This window comes from Taurulus bubalis, assembly GCF_910589615.1.
Source record: "Taurulus bubalis genome assembly, chromosome: 10".
Classification (NCBI taxonomy): domain Eukaryota; kingdom Metazoa; phylum Chordata; class Actinopteri; order Perciformes; family Cottidae; genus Taurulus; species Taurulus bubalis.
The window spans coordinates 24,378,646-24,394,590 of NC_136598.1; the positions used below are offsets into that span (position 1 = coordinate 24,378,646).

A 15,945-nucleotide genomic window follows, 5' to 3' on the forward strand; every position below is an offset into this window, starting at 1 on the left:
GATGATGATCATTTCCAGGTCCTTTTGGTCCCCTTTCCATCCGATAACCCCCTCGGCCAATCCAATCACTTCAGTTTACACCTCTGCTTTCACTTTGCCTCTGGAGTAACTTTCTCATTCCTTCCCTGGCTCCTCCTCCCCACCCCTCCTTAAAGTCACCTTGTTTCCAATGCTCATCAATCTCTGTTGTGGATCCTTCCTCCAGCAGGCCCTATAGGCCCCCTCCTCCTCCTCCTCCTCCTTCCTCTGAACTCCCTCCACCTCTTTCACTTCCTCTTTCTTCCATCTTTCACTCCCTCTCCTCACTCCACGTCCAAACCACAAGCTAAGAATAACCTTGTGTTTAGAGGGAAAGCACCAGTTCTTTATCTGGTCGTTCCTGAAACAATCCAATGATAGGTTATCAAAAAAAAAGGATATTAAATATTTAACCAAATGACCTTTACATTGTCCATCTTGCTCCACGGCAATAGAACATAGTCGGGCTGCATGCTCTCATGTTTTCCTCCCTGTTGTGATGAAAATAAACAACACAAACAATCTGCAGCTTTGCAAGTTGCTCCACGACGCAGCACTTTCTTCTTTAAGTCTTCTCTTCTCTCCTTTATTTCCCTCCCGTCGTCTCTTTCCCTCCATCGTTTCCTTTCATCTCTACCCTCCCTCACTACCGTGTCTCCACCTTCCTAACTCAGATCACCTCCTCTCTCTCTCTCTTTCTCTCTCTCTCTCTCTCTCTCTCTCTCTCTCTCTCTCCTCATTCTTTTACCTCTCCTATCTCGTTCCTCCATCTCTGGGTTTTGAAGTTAGAAGGTTGGATTGGGTGACAGATCTCTTAAAGACTTTCAACTCCAAAGGACTTGAGGCAACAACTCCCACAGTCAGGTTCTAATAGAGAGACAGGAGAAGAAGAAAAGAGACCAAATAAACTGTGAGAGAAAAAGAGAGTGAGATGGAGGGAGGCAGATAGCAATTTTGTTTTTCTTCTCGCCACGGAGTGCCCCGAGAGATGACGAAGGGTCTTTGATGTGTGATGTTTCCGCTCTCTACCTCGCTCACTCTCTCTTTCACTTTCTTTTCTTTGTCCTCTGGTTGTTTCACGTCCTCCCTCTTCTTTGTTTGTGTGGTTATTTATTTCATTCATTCCTTCCGTCTGTCAATTTGCATCAGTCAGAGACACAGGAAAGTGGAGGGATTGGGGAATAGAAAACTTTTTTTGCTTTAGCTTTCATAAGCAAGGCAAGCCGGAGCTGAACTTTAACTTTCGGAGCTTTGAAGTTTTTGAAGTTGACACTTAGTGGTGCTGCATTGATGTCTGTGCATTCATGTATTCATGCCTGTTAGTGGGTAGTAGGTGTTATTATAAGAGGTGAATCCTCGTGGAATTGCTGTGTTGCTTTTTCTCAGACAGACGTAAACCACCGTGTGCACATGTGCAGACACACTCGCAGTGGCTCTTTGTGACCAGTGTGTAGCTTCAGTTGATGGTTGTCTGAGTTAGTTCCTGTGCTACACACACAAACACATACATACACACACACACACACACACACACACACACGCACAGCATAGTCTCCCCATGCCTGTCCAGCTGGCGTCGTCCCATGCATAGCAGTGCACCTGTTTTCTCAAGCTCTAATTGTGTGTTTCTGATGCCACACTTTTTGTTCCACCTTAATTAACAACACTACATTTCATTGTGGCCTGAACGTTAACACTTTTGTTTTACATCATTGAATTGTCAAAGTGAAGTTGTTCGCAATCTTTGGATTTTTGTTTGAATGCTGTAAAAAAAAAAAAAAAACACTGCTGGTTGAAATGTATTAGTTGCTGGAAATCAAGATTATGTTTATTTTTCCTTTTATCTTGTGCAAACATGCTCCTTATCTTGTGTGCACAAGATGGATCTAATATCTTGTGTACAAGATAATACGGAGTCCCTGAAGTCCTGACAGATTATGTTTTTATATCTTCGAGGCAAAAGACATGAATGTGTGCGCACAAGAAAATAACTTAAGTGCACAACATATTATCTTGTTCGCGCCTGATCCATTTTATCTTGTGCAAACTAGATAAAAAAAATGTTTTCCAGGCTTCTGGATCTCTGTAAAATGGAAGTCTCTTGGGCAAAATATGTCAAGTTTGGTCTGCTGGTGATGGTAAAGCCAAATGCTACCTACATCTACAAAACTTATAAGTCTGTGTCATACTTTGTCTACCAGGCTTAGTCCGGAGGATTGAGCTATTAAGAACAGCAGTACATCAATGACAGCCTTTAGACTGCCTTAAACTGTGAAATAAGACAACACAGTCAGTTGTTTGTGTTGACTGCCTGCATCAGAAGACATATGAGTCAACAAGCCAATCTTTTGTGGTTCCCCTTCCAATGCCACATGCAGACTGATTAAAATGAAACGCTGCCCCGATCCGAGTAGCTCCATCTACAGATTGGCAACTACCTTTGCAAATCCACACCATATGTGAAACATCCGCAGTTTACCACGAAGAACGAAGAAGGTCTTTAAGTACCCGTGTCAGTCTTACCCCCGTAGTCACGAGCTCTTCCTCTGCTTTACAAAGTAGTACTGACATATTTGGCTACCAAATTCCCTCCCGGCCTTCTGCTCCCTGAGAGAGATCTCCAACTGATATCCCAGCCAGGCAGAAGCATGCCTCCTCTTGAGCGTCTGGCCCTCTCCCCTTTGAAGCCTGCATGAGGAAGTCACCCACTAGGCACTCGGATCCCATGTGGGCCCGAGCTCTCTTTGAAATACTGAACGGCTAAAAAGCTGTGAAGAAGCGGTATAGAGCACGGGAGGGAACAGCCTGCATGTGTAAATGTCAGAGGGATTAGAGCGTGTGCATGCGAATGTTTTAAACTTGGCACCTGAGTAATGAGATGTAACCAAATCGAAGAGCGGATACGTTAAAGATTAGGAGCGTGGGTGCAAATGTATTCCAAGACGCATTTGAAATCATATATGAACCGACTTGTATACACAAAGCGTAGGAACTGCAGGTGCAGGGCTCCCTGGTGTGCATGTTATGCATGTCCTGACATCCTAACTAGCCAATCACAGTCAACCCCATCAGTATCAATCACATCTGCAGCGCCATAAAACCCACAATCGGATTATCCCCCAGTCGATTCTGAGCACCGACGCAGTGCATATCGACACGCCGCATATGTGTTAAGCAGCTGTGCGGAAATGATCACCGATAGGCCAGATGTTGCATCTCTCACCCGCAATAGCAGCAAAAAAATGAACCGGGATTGATTAGAGCTCCCATCTGCTGCGCTAGCACGATGTTAATAAGCCGGCTGCGGAGCGCTCTTCATTAGAGAGGGAGGTTACCCAGGGCTAAGTGTTCAAAGGCTGTCCCGGGTTACATCGGTGGAGCCGAGAGGACGAGGCGAGGTATACGGCACGAGCAGCGCCGACGCTGCCGAGATAAAGCACAGCCTAAAGCGGAGGGAAACATATATACTCGGAGACAGACGGGCAGACAGACAGGCAGAGAAAGCAAAGGCGGCTTGAGCAATCAATTAAAATGCACAGTGTCAGAGTGAAGGATGAAGCTTCGCCGACTAAGAGTGGCACAGTCGAGCATTTTATTCGGGAGAGGTTAAACAGGTAACGGGCACAGGGGATTTCTGTATGTCTGTGTTATTCTGGAGCTGCAATAGAAGAAAAAATACATCCCTCCCAACTGAGGCAATTTATTGTAATAGAGTCCCATAATTGGCATAAAGGTGACACAGCATTTGATTCAAATATGCCAGTTTGCATGATTTCAGGGTTACACAGGTTGAAATAATAGGAGCCCCCATTTATCATTGCCACTAGTGGTGTGCCAACAATGTTCCCAAGTGCACCTTTAAGAAATGTCTCTGATTAAATGTGAAGAACTAGAAGAGAAAAAACAGAGTTAAGAATAAAGGAAGAACAATGCAGACACGCTGTACACCCCACACACCATCACCCTTATTTAATACACTACATACCCAACATTAGGCTATTTGCATCAGCATCTGATGAAAATGTCTCTGTCTGTTATCTCCAACGTAGTTCATGTGCTTCCAGTTTGCATTGGCACCAAAATCATGTTTTTTGGGGAATCAGGCAGCTTTGTATTCCTTGAGGACGACCAAGGATACAAGGTAGATTATGAATGAGTGTTTTTTGATTAGGCTGCCATATCGTGTCGAAATACCACATGGTAGCATATGCATATTACAACTTAAGTGTCCGGATGTTAGAATAATTTCTTTAATGTAAATATGAGTCACTGCTGGCTGGTAAATCTGGTGGTTTGTCCTAATTTCTCAGCACATAAGAGATGAGTTCATATAAGTTATAGCCACAGATTGAATGTATTTTAAAGAATACTTTCACAGAGACAAACATAATAGTTTATGGCACGATCCCAGCGAGGTCTTCACTGAAGTTGTCCTGGACACATCCTGGAAAATGATCTCCAGAAAAGAGCGGGAACCCTGTGGTGTAATGTTTAAGTCGTGCATGTTTGAACCTTGATTGTTTCTTTTTTGATGAAGGAACGTTCAGATTATTATGAGGCGCCGAGGGACACAAGTGTCAAACTATTACTCTAAAATGAAATAACCTCAGCAGCTAAGTGATACGTGACATTTTAATGATTATTTTTAGGACATGTGTGACTTTCTGAGCTAACGACCGCCTCGTCTTCTTTCCCCGACAGATCTGTGACAAAGAGTGGCATTACTACGTCATCAACGTGGAGTTCCCGGTGGTGACCCTCTATGTGGACGGAGTGACCTACGACCCCTACCTTGTGACTGACGACTGGCCCATCCACCCCTCACTGATCGACGTACAGCTCACGGTCGGCGCCTGCTGGCAAGGTGAGTGGGCAGAACCGACAATGGGGACGATGCCAATGGGAAAATAAGTGGTGGTGATATCAATGGGAAAAGAGGTGGTGGTGATATCAATGGGAAAAGAAGTGGTGGTGATGCCAATGGGAGAAGAAGTGGTGGTGATGCCAATGGGAAAAGAGGTGGTGGTGATGCCAATGGAAAAAGAAGTAGTGGTGATGCCAATGAGAAAAGAGGTGGTGGTAATGCCAATGGGAAAAGAAGTGGTGGTGATGCCAATGGGAAAAGAAGTGGTGGTGATGCCAATGGGCAAAGAAGTGGTGGTGATGCCAATGGGAAAATAAGTGGTGGTGATGCCAATGAGAAAAGAGGTGGTGGTAATGCCAGTGGGAAAAGAAGTGGTGGTGATGCCAATGGGAAAAGAAGTGGTGGTAATGCCAATGGGAAAAGAGGTGGTGGTGATGCCAATGGGAAAAGAAGTGGTGGTTATGCCAATGGGAAAATAAGTGGTGGTGATGCCAATGGGAAAAGAAGTGGTGGTAATGCCAATGGGAAAAGAAGTGGTGGTGATAACAATGGGAAAAGAGGTGGTGGTGATACCAATGGGAAAAGAGGTGGTGGTGATATCAATGGGAAAAGAGGTGGTGGTGATACCAATGGGAAAAGAAGTGGTGGTGATAACAATGGGAAAAGAGGTGGTGGTGATACCAATGGGAAAAGAGGTGGTGGTGATATCAATGGGAAAAGAGGTGGTGGTGGTACCAATGGGAAAAGAGGTGGTGGTGATACTAATGGGAAAAGAGGTGGTGGTGATATCAATGGGAAAAGAGGTGGTGGTGATATCAATGGGAAAAGAGGTGGTGGTGATATCAATAGGAAAAGAGGTGCTGGTGCGAATGAAACAGTGAAAAGCCTGCGACCGAAGCAAAAGTGTAATACAAAAGATGAGGCGTATTTGGTATTCTGCTGAATGAATATCGCTCTTAGCAAGTTCAAGAATATGAATAATACTGTTAGTCGGGGACTCATTGAATGTTGGACGTGTTCTTTGGCCTTGAATGAGCAATTAAGAAGAGCACTTAGTGCGCCTTTGACAAAGCGATTGAACCGGCATGAATGAAGGCGTTCAATTTAACTGTCCTCTGAACTGATAGCTGCCACTAATTGCACGGGGGTCGGAGAAATGGCACTTTTTTACTCTAGTGCAGCTTCCCGTCGATTTGATCGCCCAAATGAGACGGCTCAGTAACGCTTAACCCCCCAGATAAAGAGTCAAGAGATCTTTTTTGTGTGGGAGCAGAAGCAGGTCATTTGGCGTTGCTTTCATCTGTAGCGGGACCCCCTCCTCCTCCTCCTCCTCTTCCTCCCCTTCCTCCTCCTCTTCCTCCAGCCCTCCCAGTTCTTTGATTGAACACCAGGCTTTAGGAGGATTAAAAGTGCCTTGAATAGAAAAGAGAGTTCAGAGAGGAGTCCTGCTTTTCTGTGTGTTTGGCTAAGCCTCAGTAAAGAGTCGTTAAGGTGATTCCAAAATCTTAACAAAAGCCATTAGCCGCAACAGATTGCCTTTTTAAAGCACAGAGCTTCTGAGTGTCCTGCATGTTGATTGCAAACAAGTTGAAAAGATGAGCTAATTTATCGTCTCACCGGCTCCCGAAGCTTCAGCTCTTGAGTGTGTTTTCAGAGCGGCAGTGAAAAGAACGTCGTGGGTTCATCTCGGCTTTTCTGTCGCGCCGCTGAATGGCATTGTAGATAAATATCAAACTGTAATTTTAGGGGTTCAGACAGGACAATGTGCGAATGGATGGCAGAGTAAACAAAAAATGATTTCTTCGCTCCAAACATTAAGACTGCGATAGTTTTGCCATATTTAATTAAATTTCACGATATCATTTCACGGTTCATAACATTTAACTGGTCAGTCAGTATTATCCAATGTAAATGCCCGACCAAAGCAAATGAGTGTAATTTAGAATGATCATATTACAGATATTTATGCAAAGAGGGCATTCTAGTGTGGAGTGGCAAGATTTCAGTCTGTCAAATCTGTAATTAAACCTTCCTCCAACTGCCATTGCGGGCGTCTGGCACACATTAATCAGGCTTTATTAGCAGGGCAGTTTTACTGTCTGGAAATGATATCAAATAAGCACTTCCTCAAAAGCGATTTTAACATTGATTAAAAAAATGTAATGGTTTTAGCAGATATTTCTGATATACGTGAACTGTTCAGAACGTGATCACTACTATATATCTACTTCATAAGCAATGTATAACCTTTGTAACCATGTTGGGAGACTGTAAGGAAGGAGCTAATAGAACATGTTGTCATCCCTACGCGTCTCCATCCTTACGCTTGGTCACTTTCTGACGCACCGGCTAGAGTAGTGCATCAAATTACCATTGCAGGAAACAGAAACACTCAAACAGAAACACTTGCTGTGGTTTAGGCACCAAAACCACTTAGTTAAGTTCAGGAAAAACTTCATGGGTGGGACCCATTATATTTGAGAAAACGCTGATATCTCTACGACATTAGGCAACTCAAACCAAAGCCTTTTTTCAGGGGGAACAATCTTTTTTTAAACTAAGTACAGAGTCAGTAAAAGGTATGCAACGTAACATAGGGACAGAAAACATGCAACTTCAAAATAACCCAGCCACGCTTTGGGACATGAACATCGGTCTTGAACGCGCAATGGGCGCCTCATATTGGACGCCTCATATTGGACGCCTTATATTGGACGCCTCATATTGGACGCCTCATATTGGACGCCTTATATTGGACGCCTCATATTGGACGCCTCATATTGGACGCCTCATATTGGACGCTTCATATTGGACGCCTCATATTGGACGCCTTATATTGGACGCTTCATATTGGACGCCTCATATTGGACGCTTCATATTGGACGCCTCATATTGGACGCCTCATATTGGACGCCCTGGTAATGAGAAGGGTCTGGTGGAGCCTACCGTATATCCTACTAGAGAGGGAGTGAGACACAGTAACTATCCTTGCCAACAACAGGGCAGACGGGTTTGCCGTAGTACCGATTTGGATACAAGTTTGATTGATTGATTAATTGGTTGGTGCATGTGGAGATCCACAAAGATGTTCCAATCCTCGTTGCAAATGGACACATTTGGAGAAACCAATGGACACCTTGAAAACATGTCCATGCAGAAAGTGCAAAGGTCTACTCAGCGAGAGTAGGAGACAGTATACACACAGTATAGCATGCATGGCCCATCCTGTTGGTGGACACACCGTCAACTCGATCGCGTTGCTCGTTAAAATGCACGATCCACACTTGTTAGTGCAACAAAACGATGAACTACCCAATTTCTTCCCCCCTCCTGTTCTCTAATAGAAGGGTTGCCCCTCGCCCGTCCTTCTTCCTTCACCTCTGGAAGTAAGTGCTGGCTGTGCAGTTTCCACAGTCAGCCTATACTTACCCTCTGACCTGTGTGTAAGTGTGTAACAGTCGGGCAGCGGAGAGCAACACACTCATCTCGCCTCGTTCTTCTTCCCCCCCCCCGTGCAATCCCTCTCGGCTGGCCTCGCTCATCTCCGCATGCAGGAAGAAGAACTATCTCTTACGCTTAAGTAATGATCCTATTTCCAGCTCACCCACGCCTCTGCCGTCTCATCTGTTGTAAATGACGCAAATAGGGCCGAGGAAAAAGGGAGAGCGAAGATCTATTGAGCGAGGGCCGCGGCACAAAGAGCGGGCAAATAGCGCTGACGCCACGTTTAAAAAACCCGGCCTCTCGGCGAAGCGGAATGATCAGCGGTTTTATCACCCGTATCATTCGCGCTCCGCAGCGTCTCGCTAATCCCCTCTCTTCTGTCCGGGACCCCGTAATGGTTTCTCTGGCCACGGCCTAAATTGATAACATCTGTCAGGGAGGGACCGAGCGGATAGGTGGACATCTCAGAGGGAGAGGGCAGGAATCAGGGAAGGAAATGGTAACTGAGTTGAGGAGGGAGAGCAGGTGAAGCGTAGAGAAGGAAAAGACGCAGTTTGGCAAAAGCGTGTGAGACGTGAATAGAAAAGTGATCTTGAGGTTTTGTACTCTGGCAGGTTGTCATGGAAGCACTTTAATGTTGGCTTTGAGTATGCAAAGCAGCTGTGGTTGGTATACTGATGTGAAACGAGAGCCGGGGCAGATTGCAGGACAATGAATGAATGGATGAATGACTCAATGAAGGGCTGCCAGCCATACAGCACAAAGAAGACACATACGTACTGACATAAAGAAATGGCATCAAAAACTATCGTAGACCTGACCCTCTAAAGTCTTGAATACGCACTTGATGGCTTGACACTGTAAAAAAAAAACTGAATTGCACTCGTATACTTTAGTACACATAGTGCTAGCCATGAAGATGTTTTTTTTTAATCTTATAACCCCACAAACTCTCAAAATGTTGATGACATCTTAACTCTTGGCTTTGGAAGTAAAGCTAATGTACTGCTAACGCTAGCAGCTTTTGCTAGTAGATAAATACACAGTTCCTTTCCGAACATTTTTCTAAAACGCAGCTGTCAGAACCCTGACAGGCTCAGGAGACGGGTTTAGTGACAGGTCAATTGTTGGCAAGACAAGAAAATGAAATATTCCCCGCTTGATTCTCGCAGTAATTTGGGATGCAGGTGTGTGAGGGCGTACGGTGCCACATGAGCATGCTGAGGGGGCGAGACCCAAATTAATGGCAAATGAAAACACTGACTGAGCAACAAAGAGAGTAATGACTTAAAGGTACAGCGAAAGGGGGGAAAGGGTTTAGGCTCCAGAGGTTTTATAGCTGCCCCCCGTGTTGCCATCCACCTCGTGAAGAAGGAAGGCTTCGTCAGTCTCTTCCCTGGAAAGGCAGGCAGATAGAGGCCAGTTGGTTGATAAAGGTAGATCACACCACTGGTAGGACTATAGTGTTCAATGCACCTACAGTTGAGCAATCTTATAGCAATGGTTCTGATTTAAATGTCTGCATTTGCCACGAGCGGTCCAAGGGCATGATAAAGTAATTCCACAGTAGTGGACACATCACTTACGGCGGTGATACATGTACCTGCATCGCCCACGGGGGATTTAGGGTGAGTTCAAGCTTGGGCATGTCTGATGAAGTGTCGCCAAAAAGGGTTTTGAATTGAGGATTCCTCCAACTTCAGTCACTGGAGTATGGATCAAGGAATAAACATATCTCTTCCCTACGTTCCATTTTCAGGGTCTTGACTCTGGTCAAGAAAAGTGTGAACAGGATGTTGAGGGTTGTCGGCTGTAGGGTTATATGGGTGGTTTAACACAGGAGCTACTTTCCCGTTCCACGATACTCTTCCATGGAAGCTGATTGGGACCACTTCCATTTATTTTTTTTGCTGCATCTACTGGTGAACTGGAATTGCAACATCGCTCAGAAGTGGGCCAGAGTAGCGAGCAGGAACAGACACAAATGTACAGGATCGTAAAGTCAGTGATTGAGCACTCGGTCTGTGGCCAAACGGTGAAAAACAAGTCCAGAAAAATAAAACAAAAAGCCACTTTTTACTGCTCACCTCCAACAAGAGGCAGAGATATCGAGAGAGAGAGATTGTTGCTTCACTTCCAAATGTTTTTTGGTGCATGCATAAGTTTTGATTTTTTTTTTTATATATATATAACAAATGTTCTTAGACGATGCGACTGTTCTGTACATCAGTGCTTTGGTGGATTACAGTTGGAGGAAAAGGGAAGTTTTCATACCCAGAGCCAGTAACCTTTCAGCTAATGAGTGGTTTGGAGGCTTCTCTTGCTGGTATTGGCCTTTACGGAGTTCAGAAAACATACTTTATCCGTGTTGGCTTTTTTTTCTTACCTTTATCTTGACGGTATGGTTGAATAACACTTGCACTTTTACAGCAGTATCCTTCGCTAAGTCCCAGAATGAACACACACAGCCTGCATTGTAAAGCTAATTATCCCCATAATTTGGTCTTCAGGACTCGTGGATAAGGTCACTGTTAGTTTTCACGATCTTGTAGTTACAGCTGAGACCAACATGACACCGTGGTGATTACTGTAGATTAACCCCAACCAACACAGTTAGTATCTACACAAGGTGTGTGTGGACCAGTGTAATGCTTTTAAAAAGAGCAGCACTTCTTGTGCACATGTTGACAGTGACGTTGGCTGCAAAAACACCAACGCACAAACCTCCAAAAACGCAATCCCAAAAGGTATTTTATGAACTTTATCGACTAAATGTGTGCATATTGTTGTGCGTGTTGCAGGTGGGGAGGTGACCAAGCCGCGGTTCACTCAGTACTTCCGTGGCAGCTTATCTGGACTGACCATCCGACCGGGGAAGATCGAGAGTCAGAAAGTCATTTCCTGTCTGCAGGCCTGCAAAGAGGGACTGGACATCAACTCCCTCGAGAGTCTGGATAAGAACATTAAGGTATTCATTTTCATGCTTCCTTTTTCCCCCGTACGTATTAAACAAACGTGATACGACTTGGTCACAATAGTGAGCCTCGGAGGTGCCGGTATGTGGTATTTTGAATGCTAAGCTAAGCTAACCGTCTGCTGGCCTTACTGATATTTTGCCGTCAGTGCATGAGAGCTGTTTATTAAATGTACTTCCTGGTAGCAGTAACAGTTGGTTTCTTAGCATACTGACAATGCATTCAACATGCTACATCCTCCTCTGCTGCGTACGCAAACACACACACACACTAAAACACACAAAAACACACAAAAACACACATTTTGATGCCAGTTGACAGAAAAGAAAGTCCACCTCTTTCAATCACCACAGCTAAATCACCCGTTTCGTCCTCAGACACCCCCACAACACATTCACCAGCTCAGCTAATCCATCTCCCTGCACTGTGGAAGATAGAGGGCAGACAAGACGGATAGGGGTTTGTGTAGACTCAAAGCCGGTGCCCACCCGCGACTCCTTTTAAGTCTTTCTCGATCTTTCCCTCTTCACTCTTCTCCTCTTCCCTCACTCCTTGCTGCTCTTTTCCACAGAGCCCCCCTTGTGCCGTGGTCCACAAAGAGATCCTTGCCAGCCTTTTGAGAAGACAAGGTGGGATGAGGAGAGCGAGGCCGAGAGGGCCTCTCGAGGACGAGCGTAGTTTATCTTTTGAAAGCAATTTCATTTTCTTCTTAGCCGCACACTTGTCCGGCTCCCATAAGTCCCCGGGAGGAGAATAACGGGGAAAGGGGAAGACGGAGGGATGTGAGGCAGATAGACGGCAAGTATAGTGACAGAGGACAGAAGATGAGAGGGGAGGTGTGAAGGGGGAAAGAACAGGGGAGAGTCCCATGCAGGACTGAAGTATTCACCGTGCTGAGAGGCAGCTTTAGGAAATGGGAGACGCTCTGTATACGGCTTCTAGCAGGAGACCACTAAACCCTCTTTAAAGTCAGAAGGACCTCAAATCCCTTCCACACGCCCCTCTCAAACTACACCTGCGAGGAGAGTCCTCAGGGTATCCCGCCGAACAGCACCCCGGCATGTATTTATGTATACGAGATCAGACAGCAGGCCGAGGTAGAAAATGCACGGCCCGCCACTGACATACACATGTGTTGTATATCAAAAATTGCAGAACGATCTCAGCTCTATATAAAGAGGCACGATTGTCCTAAGCCACACATATAAAGAGATAATATGGCAATAAAGCTGAATAATTGAAGCTCGATTTTTGAATTTCTTCATATCTCTTGTGAAAACATAACTTTACTCATGTGGACGAACTGAAGCAGTGGAATATATGAATACAATTGTAGATAAATGTAAATAAATCTTTTTTGAGTAGAAGTGTTGTCCGTCACTACTTTCACCAAACTGTGAGAGGGATTGAGATAAAATGGGACTTCATACTTCATGGGGGGTGTGCAAATGAAAAATTCAAAGGGTCATCTCAGTATCACGTCCAATATTCCTTCCTGTCTTCTAAGCAACCGCCAGTCGCCGTCCATTGACTTCTGTACACGGCGTGAGAATCCACTTGTAAAAGACCCGTGACTAGCATCAGATCGCTGGTTGCTCCGTCATAGTGACTTTGCTATTTCATGCAACGTGATGCTCCCTTTGATGGATTACCGGTGGATCTCTGCAAGTCTCAGGTTCATACAACTTGTGTTGTGAAGCGACTAGAGATCAATGGCTGACTAGAGGGTGTAAAATGGAAGTTTTAACCGTCAAAATAAGTGCATCCGGATGTCTTTACCTCTTGAAATGCAGGTATTTTTGTGACGGATGCGCATGACAGATTGGAGCTGCAGGTTATTCCGTCCACGGCCCTCTCTCCCTTCCACGAGCCACTCTGTCTCTCTTCCTTTTGTCCCTGCCGGACATATCTGGAGCATCTCAAATAGAAACGAATTGAGTGCAGCTAAAGATGGCTGCGGTCTCTATCCATCTAAACAGCTCTGTTTTTTCTCTCTCCTCTCTTTCTGTAGTTCCACTTCAACCCGGCCCAGTCCATCTTGGTAATGGAGGGAGAGGACTTGGAAAACATGAACGCCGCCGTGAGGAAAGTTTCCTACATAAACTCTCGTCAGTTCCCCACGTCGGGCATCCGGCGTCTGCACATCTCCACCGCCGTCCAGTACGTACACAGCTGCTCCTCTTCTCCTCTCGCTGTCTTTACTTTCATTCTGAAACTTTCTTTCTATAATCCTCCATTTGTTTCCCCTCATATTGCCTCTGCTTCTCCCCGACATGAGGAGCGTTAACGCACAATGACACTTCTGTTAAGTATTAAGACAACGCAGCAGATATCACAGCCTGACTGAGATATAAATCTCATCTCACGCATTGATCCCAACCTCTCTCTCTCTCTCTCTCTCTCTGTGTGTGTGTGTGTGTGTGTGTGTGTGTGTGTGTGTGTGTGTGTGTGTGATTCTCCTCGCCTCTGCTGTCACTTTCTTTTCCCTTTAATGCACCATTTTCTGTTTGCTGTCGCCACCGGGGCCAGTTTTTACATTTTCATGCCATGTTTTAATAATTCTGCCAGAGGAACGAGAGAGAGAGAGAGAGAGAGAGAGAGAGAGAGAGAGAGAGAGAGAGAGAGAGAGAGAGGCTGACGGGTAAAATAGCCTCCCTTGGCATTTTACCATTAAAATTCATGATTGTTTTAAATATATGGAGACCCCTGCAGCGCCGCCCCGGGAGTCGACTACCCGCCCTCCTGTTGGGTTCGATGCACGACGTGTGTGTGTGTGTGTGTGTGTGTTGGTGCATGTCGGCGTGTGCGCTGCACGTGCTGCTGGTGATCTCAGCCAGAGGCCCACCGATTATCAAGAAATACATCATGTTAATGGCGGCTGAGCTTGCGTCATTGCTAAATATTGTTTAAATTAAGTTTTTCTTGCAGACTGCTGACTGGTGTGTGTGTGTGTGTGTGTGTGTGTGTGTGTGTGTGTGTGTGTGTGTGTGTGTGTGTGTGTGTGTGTGTGCGTGTGCAAGGGATGGAAACAGCATGAAACACCACACTTGCGGATATGTGAGGGCGTCCATTCAAGAGACTCTCTGATGAGGTGTGTTCACGCTCCCAGTTTATTTTCATGATCACATCCAAATGAGACTTCAGTAGAAAAGAGGCAGGGAAAACATCTCGCCTAAGCCTGAAACGTGGCCTCCTGCCATGACAGTGGATAAACTCCCCAGTATCGCTCCTCACAAACAGCCCGATGATGTTCAATATTTCCTGCCGATGCGATTAAACTTGTTTCTCGCTGACGCCTCTTAAGTGCAATTACTGCCGGCATCAAGATGATAATTAAGCAAACTAATATTAAAAAAATAACTACGTGGTTTGAAAGATTGTGTTTACAGAGTAGATATGAACTAGCATTTACATAGAGGGAAAAAGACAAATATGCTCATGGCATGAAGAAAAAACACTTTTCTATGTGATGACACGGACAATTATGATCCAAACGTCTCTCTGTATTTATAATATAGAATCAGTAGGCATGTGCACCAGTTTAATAAACAGCATCTCCATATACATATAGGATATGAGGCCAATTAAGATTGTCAATTTCACGTTATTTATACACTTGAATGTTCACAATTTGAGACTCCCACTGAAAGAAAATATGATTGCATATTAACACAGGCGCAGAGACAGTAAATGTGTGTTCCTAATGATTAGATTTAATAAGAAACCTTCATGGAAGTCGGTATATTGCGCATGATATTTGTGGCTCTTTGTACTATAAAGAGATTAGTGAAATGTGAGGAACAGGGTGAACATTTACAGCAATTTCCGAGAGAAAAGCGGAGATTTGTACATTATTATTACACCAGAGTTGAAACAATACAAAGGTATTTTTCTTGATTATACCTCCGCTTAGCTTGTGTGGCTGCAACATCGTGTGTGTGTGTGTGTGTGTGTGTGTGTGTGTGTGTGTGTGTGTGTGTGTGTGTGTGTGTGTGTGTGTGGCCGCGTTGCCAAAGTGCAGCTTTTGTTTACTGCAGGAAATCCGCGCGCAGGGTATCGAACACGGGTGATTTAACTTCCAATTTGTTGTTTTAGTACTTCATCCAGAACACACACCAGCAGAAAAGATTCACTTCATCCGAATTATTTTCCCTTTATAAACCCCTCCCCCTCCCGACCGCCCCGGACAGTATCACTCCCCGCAAATAAACAGAGGTGTTAATTAATTCCAAATGTGATTACATTTCCGTCGTACTGACGACTAATAACTGCAATTACTGCCGGCATCGAGAAAAATAAAAGTAACCAGCGCTAATCTCTGCAGCAGCCCCGGCTCCCTTGTCATATTTCTTTATAATGAAGTTGGACCGGCTCCAGTTGGGTTCCTTTTTTTGTGTGTGTTTTTTTTCCCTGCATCACTGGGTTTTGTCTCTCCCTGCGCTCACAACAATGGCTCAGCGCCCGAGCGGCGAGCAGACACGCGGCGCCGGCTGTGGCCGAGGCAAAGATAAGGAGCGATTACACGATGCCCCGGAAACACGCCTTTGTCTCAGACAACCCGCCCGCGTGAGGATTACAGACAGTGGTTTCGTTCCCATCCCGCTGTCAGGACACATGAAGAATTGAAGCATTCTTTTTTTATTA

At 45.1% G+C, this 15,945-nt stretch overlaps 1 protein-coding gene across 1 annotated transcript in view; it reads left to right on the forward strand.

The window, feature by feature from the left end:
• The window catches only part of LOC306742420 (calsyntenin-2-like), a gene marked incomplete at both ends in the record, with an annotated part of 222,001 nt that overhangs the window by 189,306 nt on the left and 16,750 nt on the right, over positions 1–15,945 (forward strand). Inside the window, 3 exons of the mRNA XM_079224800.1 lie at positions 4,720–4,882; positions 11,128–11,294; positions 13,313–13,461. Of these exons, the coding sequence (XP_079080926.1) occupies positions 4,720–4,882; positions 11,128–11,294; positions 13,313–13,461 (479 nt within the window). The remainder of the gene's footprint in view (positions 1–4,719; positions 4,883–11,127; positions 11,295–13,312; positions 13,462–15,945) is intronic.